This window comes from Amblyomma mixtum, chromosome 2 (genome assembly GCF_055824585.1).
Source record: "Amblyomma mixtum isolate Tamu chromosome 2, ASM5582458v1, whole genome shotgun sequence".
NCBI lineage: Eukaryota > Metazoa > Arthropoda > Arachnida > Ixodida > Ixodidae > Amblyomma > Amblyomma mixtum.
Genome location: NC_143013.1, coordinates 295,100,791 through 295,114,132, shown reverse-complemented (window position 1 = coordinate 295,114,132; position 13,342 = coordinate 295,100,791). Strand labels below are relative to the sequence as shown.

Sequence of the window (13,342 nt, the reverse complement as noted above, 5' to 3'; positions counted from 1 at the left end):
TGTGTCGTGTTTGCGGAACGATATGTTTCTGTCGCATTCCCATGTTATGTGGTATAGTGTTGGCCTCGCTTCGCACCAAGGGCATGTGGCGCGGTATTGTGTCGGGAACATCTTGCTTAGTATATATAAGTTGGGGAAGGAGCCTGTCTGTAGCTTCCGCCATTTTGCGGCTTCTTCCTTGCTTAGCTCTTTGTGTGGTGGGGGGTATTTGTATCTTAGCCCCCTGTATAAACTTAGTGTTTCAGAGTACCCAGCCCCTAGGCTAGTCCAGAGCTCCTCCGGGGCTTGTGACCCCCCAGCTCGGATAGTAAGCCCTCGAGCTAGTTCGTCCGCCCTTTCGTTGCCCCAGACCCCCGCGTGGCCTGGTATCCAAATTATGTTATGTTTCTCTCTCCTCCCCGAGGGTGTCCCCTCGCTGAGGATCCTGAGTGTCGTTTTGCCTACCCTTCCTTTTGTGTAGTTTCGACACGCTTCTTGTGAGTCTGTTAAAATATTCAAGGGTCTCCCCTTTCTATCCCCCTCCCTCATTGCTAGGGCTATCGCTATCTCCTCCGCCTCTGCTACATTTGATGCCCTGGCCGTGAGGCTCGTTATGTGTTCTCCCTGGTGGTTGACGACTACCGCCACCATTTTATTTCCCCGTTCACCATAGTACGGGGAAGCGTCGGTGTATACCGTGCTGTCCCTGTGCCCTATTGTTTTTTCATAGTATTCTGCTCTGGCTCTCCTCCTGCTGGCATGGAGGTTTGGGTCCATGTTGCGGGGGATGGGTTGTACGCTTATGTTTCTTCTTAGTGCGTCTGGTATGTTTGCCCTGTTGTTGTGATGGTTCTCCGTCTCCCGACCCAACCTAGTCAGAAGTGCTCGTCCGGTTCTTGTGTCGCTGAGTCTTTGAAGTTGTGCCTTTATTTGGCATTCACTCAGCTCTTCAAAAGTGTTGTTTAGCCCTAGTTGCATTAGCTTCTCGTTGGACGTGTTCCTTGGTAGATGTAAGGTTATCTTGTACGCTTTGCGAAGGATAGCTTCTGCTTGCTCTCTTTCAGCTTTGATGGTTACGTGGTATGGTAGTGAGTATGTTATTCGACTGACTATCAGGCTGTTCACCAGTCTGATTGTGTCTTCTTCCTTCATGCCATGCCTTTTGCTGGCTACTCTATTTATCATTCGGCCTACTTGCTCCGCCGCTTTGCGTAGCAGGCTGAGTGTGTGGCTGCATTTCCTGCTACCTTGCAGCCACATACCGAGTATTCTTATCATTCTTTGTTCCGGTATGTTCTGCCCTTCTAGTTTCACCTCGAGGTTAGCCTCTGTAGGGTGCCTTCCTACTCTGAGAAGTTCGGACTTTTCGGTGGAACACCTTAGTCCCCTCTTCTTCATGTATCCTTCAATGCAGGTGGCTGCCGCTTGTAGACTTTCTTCTTTGCTTCCTAGCGAGCCTTCGCTGGTCCATATGGTGATGTCATCCGCATAAATTGCGTGTCTGATTCCTTGTATCTGGCTGAGCTCTTTGGCTAGGATGATCATTGATATGTTGAAGAGCACTGGTGATATCACTGAGCCCTGTGGAGTTCCCCTGCATGGCGTTTGAAAGACCTCGCTTCGTAGGTCTCCCAAACCCACCGTTGCAGTTCTGTTTGTGAGGAAGCTTCTCACATAGTCGTGTGTTTTCTTTCCGCAGTTGGTGGCGTTGATGCCTTCCATGATTGCTGCGTGGGATACGTTGTCGAAGGCCCCTTTGATGTCCACGGCCATGACTACGTTTTCCCTTTTGCTTGGCATTGTTTCTAGTACTTCTTCTTTGAGCTGAAGCAGCACGTCTTGGGTCGATAGATGTTCCCTGAAGCCGAACATAGTGTTGGGGTACCATCCTCAGTCTTCTAGGTGTCTTTGTATTCTTTTAGTGATGATTCTTTCGAAAAGCTTGCCCAGACACGAAAGCAGAAGGTTTGACAGCCGTCGCCGTAGCTCAGAGGTAGAGCACCGGACGCGTAATTCGGAGGTCGTGGGTTTGGATCCCACCGGCGGCATGTGGTTGTTTTTTCTTCTGCTTTTCTAATCAATTAGCTTTAAGCGATGACATATTCAGTAATATTCTAAATTGATCAACACCACAAAATAAATAAATTAATAAAAAAAAATCCCCTGTGCCCCTTGGTTTCTGTGGCTGTTGGCTTCTGTCATAATTACAACGAGCCCCTCATTCCCCTTCCTTGTTTGCTTAATTGCTTAGCAAGGGCCTCGATTCTGGCAGCCTTGATGCCATAGGAAGCATAAGAGGGTTCTCACACAGCTTCCACCCTCGCCGTTCGATGACGTTCTACGTCACACCTGCGGTAACTCAGGACGTTCTACGTCCGCCGCTTATGAACGTGGGTGGCGCTGATGAACACTCTCAAGGTTAGGTTACTTGTAAACATAAATACCCACGAAAGCAGAAGGTTTGACAGCCGTCGCCGTAGCTCAGAGGTAGAGCACCGGACGCGTAATTCGGAGGTCGTGGGTTCGGATCCCACCGGTGGCATGTGGTTGTTTTTTCTTCTGCTTTTCTAATCAATTAGCTTTAAGCGATGACATATTCAGTAATATTCTAAATTGATCAACACCACAAAATAAATAAATTAATAAAAAAAATCCCCTGTGCCCCTTGGTTTCTGTGGCTGTTGGCTTCTGTCATAATTACAACGAGCCCCTCATTCCCCTTCCTTGTTTGCTTAATTGCTTAGCGAGGGCCTCGATTCTGGCAGCCTTGATGCCATAGGAAGCATAAGAGGGTTCTCACACAGCTTCCACCCTCGCCGTTCGATGACGTTCTACGTCACACCTGCGGTAACTCAGGACGTTCTACGTCCGCCGCTTATGAACGTGGGTGGCGCTGATGAACACTCTCAAGGTTAGGTTACTTGTAAACATAAATACCCACGAAAGCAGAAGGTTTGACAGCCGTCGCCGTAGCTCAGAGGTAGAGCACCGGACGCGTAATTCGGAGGTCGTGGGTTTGGATCCCACCGGCGGCATGTGGTTGTTTTTTCTTCTGCTTTTCTAATCAATTAGCTTTAAGCGATGACATATTCAGTAATATTCTAAATTGATCAACACCACAAAATAAATAAATTAATAAAAAAAATCCCCTGTGCCCCTTGGTTTCTGTGGCTGTTGGCTTCTGTCATAATTACAACGAGCCCCTCATTCCCCTTCCTTGTTTGCTTAATTGCTTAGCAAGGGCCTCGATTCTGGCAGCCTTGATGCCATAGGAAGCATAAGAGGGTTCTCACACAGCTTCCACCCTCGCCGTTCGATGACGTTCTACGTCACACCTGCGGTAACTCAGGACGTTCTACGTCCGCCGCTTATGAACGTGGGTGGCGCTGATGAACACTCTCAAGGTTAGGTTACTTGTAAACATAAATACCCACGAAAGCAGAAGGTTTGACAGCCGTCGCCGTAGCTCAGAGGTAGAGCACCGGACGCGTAATTCGGAGGTCGTGGGTTCGGATCCCACCGGCGGCATGTGGTTGTTTTTTTTTCTTCTGCTTTTCTAATCAATTAGCTTTAAGCGATGACATATTCAGTAATATTCTAAATTGATCAACACCACAAAATAAATAAATTAATAAAAAAAAATCCCCTGTGCCCCTTGGTTTCTGTGGCTGTTGGCTTCTGTCATAATTACAACGAGCCCCTCATTCCCCTTCCTTGTTTGCTTAACCTTGAGAGTGTTCATCAGCGCCACCCACGCCAACACTCTCAAGGTTAGGTTATTTGTAAACATAAATACCCCCGAAAGCAGATTTGACAGCCGTCGCCGTAGCTCAGCGAGAGCACCGGACGCGTAATTCGGAGGTCGTGGGTTCGGATCCCACCGGCGCATGTGGTTGTTTTTTCTTCTGCTTTTCTAATCAATTAGCTTTAAGCGATAACATATTCAGTAATATTCTAAATCGAACAACACCACAAAAATAAATAAAATTAAAAATCCCCTGTGTCCCTTGGTTTCTGTGGCTGTTGGCTTCCCTAATATTTATAACGAGCCCCTCACTCCCCTTCCCTAGTTTTCTAGGGAAGGGGAGTGCATCACCCACTGTCACAGGTGCGCACAGAGAAGCTCGCCGGGTGATATTTTTAATCGGCGCGCCTGCCCCTTGTATATATATATATATATATAGTAGTTGCAGGAGGTCTTGTCGTTCAATGGGCCAGGAAGACTTGTAGAAGAAGGGGTCACAACCTTGCAATTATCTTAATTTAATACCGACAGTTTCGGACGGAGGACCGTCCTGTATACCCTGAGGAAGGACGGTCCTCCGTCCGAAACTGTCGGTATTAAATTAAGATAATTGCAAGGTTGTGACCCCTTTTTCTACATATATATATATATATATATATATATATATATATATATATTCAGAAAGCTCCGTTTCCGGTAAAAGTGGTCTCTTTATGGTCAGAACGCAGTACCTTATCGATACAGGCCAACTCTTCCATATGTCCTCATTTTAGAGCGTGTACATTGAACCAGGATGCGAAGTTGAAAAATTTAACAAAGTCTATCGTCAATTTTGTAAAGAAAAACGCTGCAAAACAGCTTCGCTCCGTCTTTGTTTTTTATTTTGCGGTTTTATATTCCCAGCCTGCAGGATGTTTAAGCGCGCAATTCGCCGTCTGTCCTGTTTCGACTGTCGGTCTGTTAGAAGTTAGCCCAGCTCCGCACCTCTCCATAGCTTCTGCACAACGCGGTATCTAATTCGTCGCCAAACGCTCAAGATATCACTTTTTTCTTTTCTTTTTTGCGGAACGTATACAGAAAGATAAAGAATGAGTAAGGAGTCGCTGGCGTAAGAAGTAGTGGTTGGAAAGGGGGGGGGGGGGGGGGGGGGGTAGACACTGATCGAGTGTTGCTCACTCGGCTGCAGGAGGATTGCAGGCAGATAAGAAGGACTCGACACAACCCCCCCCCCCCCCCCCCCCTTTCCTCTTCCCTCAAAAAGAAAAGAAACATTTACAACATCTCGCGACCGCCGGCACGCAAACACGACTCATGAAAGCTACCTGTTGCTTATCAAACACCGCTTGACTGGGCCCAGCTCGACGGCCTTTCTTTTTGGGGGGCTATTTTTATCCATGTTCATATATTTTCTTACGTCACGAATTCTGTTCGTTTCCGTCGTGCATAACCTGACTACACCTAACTAAACACCGCTCAAGCAAAGAACCCTGCAATCCGCGCTCGCATGCAAACACGTATATCTGATTTGTTTATTTTCACGCGTTCTCCGCGTCCCCCATGCGCGCGGGCGTTGCCCGATACGACAGCTGTATAACGCGCCGCGGTGTCCCTCGGAAATCGTAAGCGCTGGGCTGAACGCGGAGCCGAGGACGCTCACGCCGCTCGCACGTATTCGCGTTTACGCTATCTCCTCGCTTTTTCTATCTCGAAATACTTGGTGCCGCTCTTTTCTAAGATATCAGTTGCTTCGCGGCCAAGCACAAACGCCTATACTGCTCGTTCACCAAGTTGGTCTTTGACGCCGGTACAGCAGAGTCATGTTTTTAATTACATCGTGTTATTTATATTTTTTTATTTCAAATATACCTGACATCTGTGAACACACTGTGTCCAGTTGAGACTTTCAGGTATCGCCCCTGAAAGACTTGAAAGTACAGTCGGGGAAAAAAGTCTCGGGACCATGTGTTCCGCCAGGGAAGACTACCCTGAAAGGTTTGAAAGTACAGTCGGGGAAAAAAGTCTCTGGTCCATGTGCTCCGCCAAGGAAGACGCCCCAGAAAGGCTTGAAAGTATAGTCGGGGACAAAAGTCTCGGGACCATGTGTTCCGCCAGGGAAGACGCCCCAGAAAGGCTTGAAAGTATAGTCGGGGACAAAAGTCTCGGGACCATGTGCTCCGCCAGGGAAGACGCCCCTGAAAGACTTGAAAGTACAGTCGGGGAAAAAAATCTCTGGTCCATGTGCTCCGCCAAGGAAGACGCCCCAGAAAGGCTTGAAAGTATAGTCGGGGACAAAAGTCTCGGGACCATGTGTTCCGCCAAGGAAGACGCCCCTGAAAGGCTTGAAAGTACAGTCGGGGACAAAAGTCTCGGGACCACGTGTTCCGCCAAGGAAGACGCCCCTGAAACAGAGTGTACTCCTGAAAGGCTTGGAAGTACAGTGGGGGACAAAAGTCTCGGGACCATGTGTCCCGCCAAGGCAGTGGCGGTCCCAGAGAGTGGTTTTAGGGGGGGGGGGGGGGGGCGGAAAGGGGGGGGGGGGGGGGGGCAGACAGACTTTCGTATACCAAAAAAGAAAAAAAAGAAACAACAATTTCTGTTATTTACACAAAAAATTTTGTGCGCTTTGTTGTTGAAAATTAAATGGTGAACGATATAGATGTACCATTACTCATTCTTTGAATGTTAACGTTTACGCGAGCAATATTCATTGTCGATACCAGGGGAAACAAGCCGACGGCTGAGATATCCCGCCACGGCATGTCCACGAAGGTCAAAGCACCTGCCCGGACATTTCACCAGTGGGATATGCGGCCCTGATTAGTGAGTTCTGGTTTGGTTTGGTTTATGGGGTTTAACGTCCCAAAGCGACTAAGGCTATGAGAGACGCCGTAGTGGAGGGCTCCGGAAATTTGGACCACCTGGGGTTCTTTAACGTGCACTGACATCGCACAGTACACGGGCCTCTAGAATTTCTCCTCCAAAGAAATTCTAGCCGCCGCGGCCGGGATCGAACCCGCGTCTTTCGGGACAGCAGCCGAGCACCGTAACCGCTGAGCCACCGCGGCGGCCATTAGTGAGTTCTGGGAGTGGCTTTGTGCCGCCCTCAATTCGCTCCTTCAAGGCGGCTGGTCGGCGCTCCTTGTCAAGACAAAAAGGGATGATCCCCTCGCTGGCGTCGCTGTGTCCCATGGTGGGATAAAGACGAATAGGTGGCTCCTTGCAGCCCCGACAAGGTTGCTGGCCACCGCAACCGCTGGTGAATGGCACCGCTGTCGCCATGGTCGCCGCGCCGGCAGCATGGCAAGACAATGGTGGGAGCACGGTAGGACCACGGTACCTCGACAATTACTACACATTGTGCTTGGTATAACTACCAACCAGTAGAACGTAGAAATGTGCGAAATAAGACAGCAGCTAACACGGTGAACGTGCAATGCAGGGGACTACTTGACGTCACGGACGAAATAGCTTTCCAGTTCTACGTCAAAAATCACATCTCACCCTAAGAGAGCCCGAAAACGGAGGTTCGGGAAGATTTGCAAAGGCTTTTTTTTTGGGGGGGGGGGAAATCGTCCACTGCGTGATAACGAAACGTCCCGCTTAACTACTGGTTCGTTTTGCTCGCTGTTATACGTTCGATAATTTATTTCCGTCGGTACGACGGTTTTTTTTTTTATGCGTTACCACAATTATTTTTGTGCCTCTCCACACACTTTATAGGGTGCGTTGTGCCATCCTTTCAGATAGGTGCAGTGGGGCCGGGGCAAGCAGACATGCAAACATAGGCTATATATAGTGGCTGTATGTATACTTCATATGGTATTCAAATGCGCGTCCCGTTGCTGCAGTCGGAGTTGTCCAAGCTGCTGGCCGACCTTCTGGCGCTGAACCCGGACGCGGCGGACTGTCCCGCGCCCCGTGTCCCGGTGTCCCGCTCCCGGTGTCGGGCGCACCCGTGCGTCAGCGACGACGACTGCCGCTGGAACAGCCACCGGTGCTGCTTCAACGGATGCGTGTTCACCTGCCTGCCCAAGCTGGCGCCGCCGCCGGGTACGTGCACGCACTGACCAAACAGCTGGTGCTTTGAAAGGACGCACGTACGCGCGATCGGCCTTCCCGCGGATGAGATATATGCCACGCATCATTCACGTGTTCGTGGAAACACGGATGTGCCTCCGTTAGATGGGGAGCGGCAAAGATGAAACTCTTGGCAACGCGAACAGTCCGCCGACCAACGTGCGGCCTGATCCCCGCCAATGATGACCACACATGTCCCTACAAAGAGGTTAGTACACTGAGGCTTCCATATACCGCCCTTTACTTAGGTTTGTGCTTCGTAGCTGCATGCGGGAGAACCTAACCACCACCACAGGCCAAATCCTGTGGCGATGCGAAGCCGGGACAGCGACTTGCACCTCCTTGCCGCATGTACAATACGGTCCATTGTTAAAGGGAACACGCGATCGCGTGGCCTCGAAGCTTCGCGAAGGCTCCTTCAAGACTGCGGTGGGACTCCAGTGGAGTCGTGCCTCGATCAGCGCGTGCAATGTCCTCGACTCCTTGGGCATTGGGGTAGTTTGGCTTGCGCAGAACGAACGCACATATGGCCGACTTTTCTCAAGGACGTAGGAATAACCCAGCCCTCGGTGCGTGTATTGTCATCCTCCACCCAGAGCACGATAACAGGCGCATATAGCCAGGCTGCTGATATCTCCAGTATGGCCTCACATAACAGACCCCGCAGCCAACCAGACCACGTTCCACCAGCGCAGCTTAAATTCGCGCCGGGACGCGGGCTCCGAAGCGAAATACGTATCTGCCGGCTACACTGCCTGTTGCGAACTGGATAATTAGTTAACAACGTGCCTGTTCAAACTGCCATAATAAACGTGAACACCGCTCAGTGCCTACGAAGCTGGCGAAATGCCAGAACATGCCACCGGATCCAGCACTATTCTGGCACTGACAGACAGGCCCCGAATACGCCGGGCGACGCGAGGTTGGTGGCTTTCGCTGTTGGTGTGTAACGAATGTGCCTGTTCGAGGCGCCAGTGCCCTTCCGTCATGCCTCGAGTGCACGTGCATTGCAGCTAGGCCTAACAACTGAGTAAGCCTCGTGCTCGAATCCAATCGACTGCAGCACTGGTTCCACCCGCCCGACCCGTCCAGGAATGGGACACTAGAGGAACCGGGTTGTTTGGACAGTGCCAAGGAGGCCGCTATAGCTTTAGGTCTGGGCGCGATACATGGCCACTATTTCGGGAGTCGCGGGGGCTTCTGGAAAGGGTGGCCCCTGGGTCACGCCGCCACTCGTTCCGTGTCATCGGCGCCCGAAAGACGACGGCTGGTCCGCGGTTCTCCTTCCTCTCCACGTCTTGTCGCAGCACCACACACAGACACATGTGCCGGCGCGCGGTGTCGCGTCCCAGCCCCCTTCCCCTTTTCTTTCTTCATTTTGGCATCACGATCAAGAGTGCGGCTACGCTCAGTGCTATTAACTGCGTCGACGCGCGCAATTAGCCACACCGTGCGCGCCCATCTGTTCGTCCTGCGGCCACTGGAGAGACACCACAGGAGAGGAGGGACGACACACCCGCCGTACCTTTTATTGTTTGCTTTCTTTCTCATCTGTATAATGAAGATAAAGAAGGGGATTGGGGGCGTGTCTTTTGGGGGTCCGCGCACCCATCCGAGGAAGCGGCTGTGGCGGTTCGGTTGGTTCATTTATTTTCCGCCAGGCGTCCTCCTGTGGATGGCTTCTGCACGGCTGAAGACTGTTATCAGCGGCTTGACGATACCCGGGTCCCGGAACCCGTTACAAGGCAAACAGCGATGCTGCGCCCAGGGGGTGTTACACTTGAGAAAAGGAAGGGGGAAAAGAAAAAAGAGAACGCTAGAAACAGTGCCCGAATTCTCCGAAAAGACGGCGAGATCCTCGCCAAGCTGTGGAGCAATGGTTAGCGTCGCATCCGGCCTAAACACGTGACTGGCCTGTGTTGCTGGCCGGTGTGGTAGGTTTGCGTGGCAGTGATTGCTGTACAGCACTCGCGAGAAGTGTGCAAGGCCAGAATGGTGCTCTTGGCGGTCGTCGTACTTAGTTAAAAGTAACAGCAAATGGATAAAGGACAATTAACCAATACTCTACAGGGTGTTTCAGGGAAGCCGGACACTATAGTTATTAGATTAGGCTTTGGAAGTATAAAAGGTATGACTTCTGTGGCCTAGTAATACCAGCATTGAATCATGTTAAATAGTAAGTTGGTTAACCATTTAACTATTACACTAAGGCGCCCGGTTGCGATGAGATTCGCAACTTGCCGTTAGGATTCGCCATACGTTTTAATACCTTCGGCGCTATAACACAATAAATTTTATCGCGCTCCGTTCCGAACATCGCGCAGTACGTGTCAATCCATGGCGCACGTGTCACGCGACCTTCTGCCGCGCGCTGCGGTGTAGGCGCGTGCGAGAAGGTCACGTGATGCGTGCGCCACGGACTGATGCGACTGGTGGACGTTGCAGCGCGCCATTTTCGCAAGAGGCGCTAGGGTGATCGCATTTTTGAAATTCTAAAAATTGACATGGCTAATACGAACTCCCAAATGCGACTCCCTAATTACAACCAGGCGCAGAACTGCACGTTAAAAGTTGCCTAATAGAAATTAGTTAACCACTTGACTATTTAACATGATTCACCCGTTTTTTTTCACCACCAACAAACATTGCTTTACTATGCCGGTATAAACATATTTAAACGTCGAAAATCATACCTTGAAAAAATATATAGTCACGGCCTTCGCTGGAACACTGGTTATGTTCATATTAGCCACCACTGGAAGCTAGTCAAGCGACGACTGCGAGATCGAATATTTTGCTCAGAACAAATATTCTTCTCGCTACATTTGAGTCTCTGAGAGAGATTACACGTCATTAAAGAGTAAAAAAAAAAAAGAAAAGCAAATGAGCTCAGCACTCATTCCAGCAATCTGCATCGTCGCGATTATCGGGCGACCCTTTATGCAATAAAGAACCGTGCCCCGCTTACTTTTTTCTCTTCGTTTCAGTGATCGACTGGGCGAAACAGGTTCGTCCCGGCAACGCCACCAAACCGCCGAAGCAATTCACAGGTACGGGCTCGCTGCTTTCCTTGCTTCGCGCGCATGCATGCGTGTACCGAAAAAATAAATAAATAAAAACATCCGGAGGAAAAATAACGGGAGAGGAGGGGGGACGTAATCTCCATGTATAATTAAAACACCCGTGTGCACAGACCCTTAGTGGCTCCTCGAAGACATTCCTCAAGGTGTGCGACCCTCCGGCACAGCCACAGAGTTAATGCACCGACTGGGCACGGCAGGCCGCATTCCAGAGGCATGCAGCCAAGTTTGGTCGTTGCTACACCACGCATGCGCATAGCGCGACCAGTGGAGCACACACGGCTCTTGGGATTAGGCGAAGGGGATAACCCGACAGGTCGGAGGTCGCTGCTTCGATTGGGGTCGTGAGGTCTTATGCACTTATTTTGATAGCAGGACTTCCTGAGCCTGTTTTGAGGACTCAGTTCAACGGGCTCTTTACCACAGACCCCCCCCCCCCCCCCCCCCCCTCCTTTTTTTTGTCAGCAGAAGCGATATGCTATTGTGCAAATGTCCACTGCACCTGTACTGTGATGTTCGGTGACCTGTCACCGAGAGTCTCGGGAAGTCTAACACGGCAACCACATGTGCAAGGCCAGACAAAGCCAAACCATATCAACGAACTAACAAGTTCCATGTGATCGCCCGTTTTGAATACTCCGTGCCTCAGTAAAATACTCGGCGTCACCTGCTATAGACTTCTAAATCCCGGACCGCGCTTCGCTATAGCGAATTCTGACAAGCCTACAGGTATGGTGCTAAACCTCGCTATAGAGAAGCAGCGGACATAAAGAAACGCAACTGCCCATGCAACGTGAAGTAACGTAACACCGGTATAATGGATATGGCGAAAAACGGTACAACGAAGCAATTGTTTTTTTTAAACTTCGTTATAACGGGGTTTCGTGCTCGTGCAGGCATCGTGTGCAGCACGGCTCCGGTGTACGCGCCGGCGGCTCCGCTCCAGTGCCCCGAAGGAATGGTGTGCGTCACCAGGGACGTCGGGGACCCTCTCACCGGACAGCCCAGCCTCGGAGAGTGCATCGTCGACCCGCACGCCGGCACCAGTGAGGGTGGTTCCCTTTCCTTTTGCCCCCGTCGCCAAAGCGAAAACGGGAATGGGGGTCCGACACACGGGCACCCGTGACCGAATTTGAACAGCGGTCGAGCTAACCAACGTGCTCAAGTTCTTTTACAGCGATAGCCATTGCTGGCGAGGAAACCCAGCGGACGCGCTCGTTTCGTGAGAACGCATCTGGGACATGGGAAGGAGAGAAGCATGAAGGGGCATGACTATGAGAATTGGACACCTCAACTGCGTCCATGAGGGAGTAGATAAAGGAATGAGGGAGAAAAAGAGGCGCCGTAGAGGAGGGCTCCTAATAGTTTTAACCACATGGGTTTTCTTCAGCGTACAATGACATCACAGAGCACACCGGTGTCTTCTGCATGTAGTCTCCATAGAAATGCAGCCATGGGCAGAAAAACAAAAGGCCAGAATTTCACCCAGAGTACCCGCACTCCTCACCTGAATGCCGTAGAAGATGCTGCCATGATGGCTGCGAGCTTGGGCAGCATATATGCATAACGCTGACACAAAACCAGTGACATACAACTGCAATGCTGGACTTTGTGTTTGGAGAGGACCTTTGAAGGTCCTTTCCAAACACCTAGTCCAGCACCAAATTTAGATAGTTTGCACTGCAATTGTAGTGTCAACTACCTAAATTTATGACACACCTCAGTTATCATATCCCTATTAAGTATGGTGAAAAAATTCGCATAGTGACGAAGTAAGTGTTGTTCCGGCAGTATGACTGTATGTAGTCTGTGTACAACAGAGCATATAGCAGAATATGCCGAGCCCCGGCTCTCACGAGTACTTCATTGCAGGATGTAGCAAGGAGCCAGAAATTTTATTTGTTTAACGCTTAGTTCAGTTTTCAAGTAGCTGCCCAAGCAACAAACATCAATAACAACTTTGTCATTTGAAGGTGATAATGTGATTTGAAATGACGAAAGGGGGCTGAGTAGAGTCTCTTACTTTTTGCTCACAGGCGCAAGTATGTGCAGAGAACCACGACTGCAGGGCAATGCGAGGTACCAAGCTAGGACCATACTGGCAACATGAAAAAAAAGGCTCCAGGTGTTAGATATAGGGATGCGGAAAAGAATGCCCGTTACTGTACACACAGGCGAAACTTAAGAGAATAATTGCCTTTCTAGAATATGCCACTCAAAAGTTCATTGTCTTCAAGGCACCTCAATGCACTGTGTAGAAGACAGTCACTTTAAAAAGCAGTTCATTGTGTAAACTCTTGTAATCGGCACATCCTTCATCCTCAGCCTGCCAATATGCCCAACTGAGTGAGCTGTGCCTCTCCTCTGCAAGACAAGACTACAAAGCACAGCCCACAATGCTATGTCACATTACACCATAGCTGACAGCAGCCCATCCGGCCATCAAAGAATACAAATAATG

General features: G+C 50.1%; 1 protein-coding gene across 1 annotated transcript in view; it reads left to right on the top strand.

The window, feature by feature from the left end:
* Nucleotides 1-13,342, top strand: part of LOC149364556 (uncharacterized) — a 57,944-nt gene that overhangs the window by 36,640 nt on the left and 7,962 nt on the right. Inside the window, exons 2-4 of the mRNA XM_089574510.1 lie at nt 7,573-7,774; nt 10,789-10,851; nt 11,778-11,927. Coding sequence (XP_089430636.1) covers nt 7,573-7,774; nt 10,789-10,851; nt 11,778-11,927 — 415 coding nt within the window. The remainder of the gene's footprint in view (nt 1-7,572; nt 7,775-10,788; nt 10,852-11,777; nt 11,928-13,342) is intronic.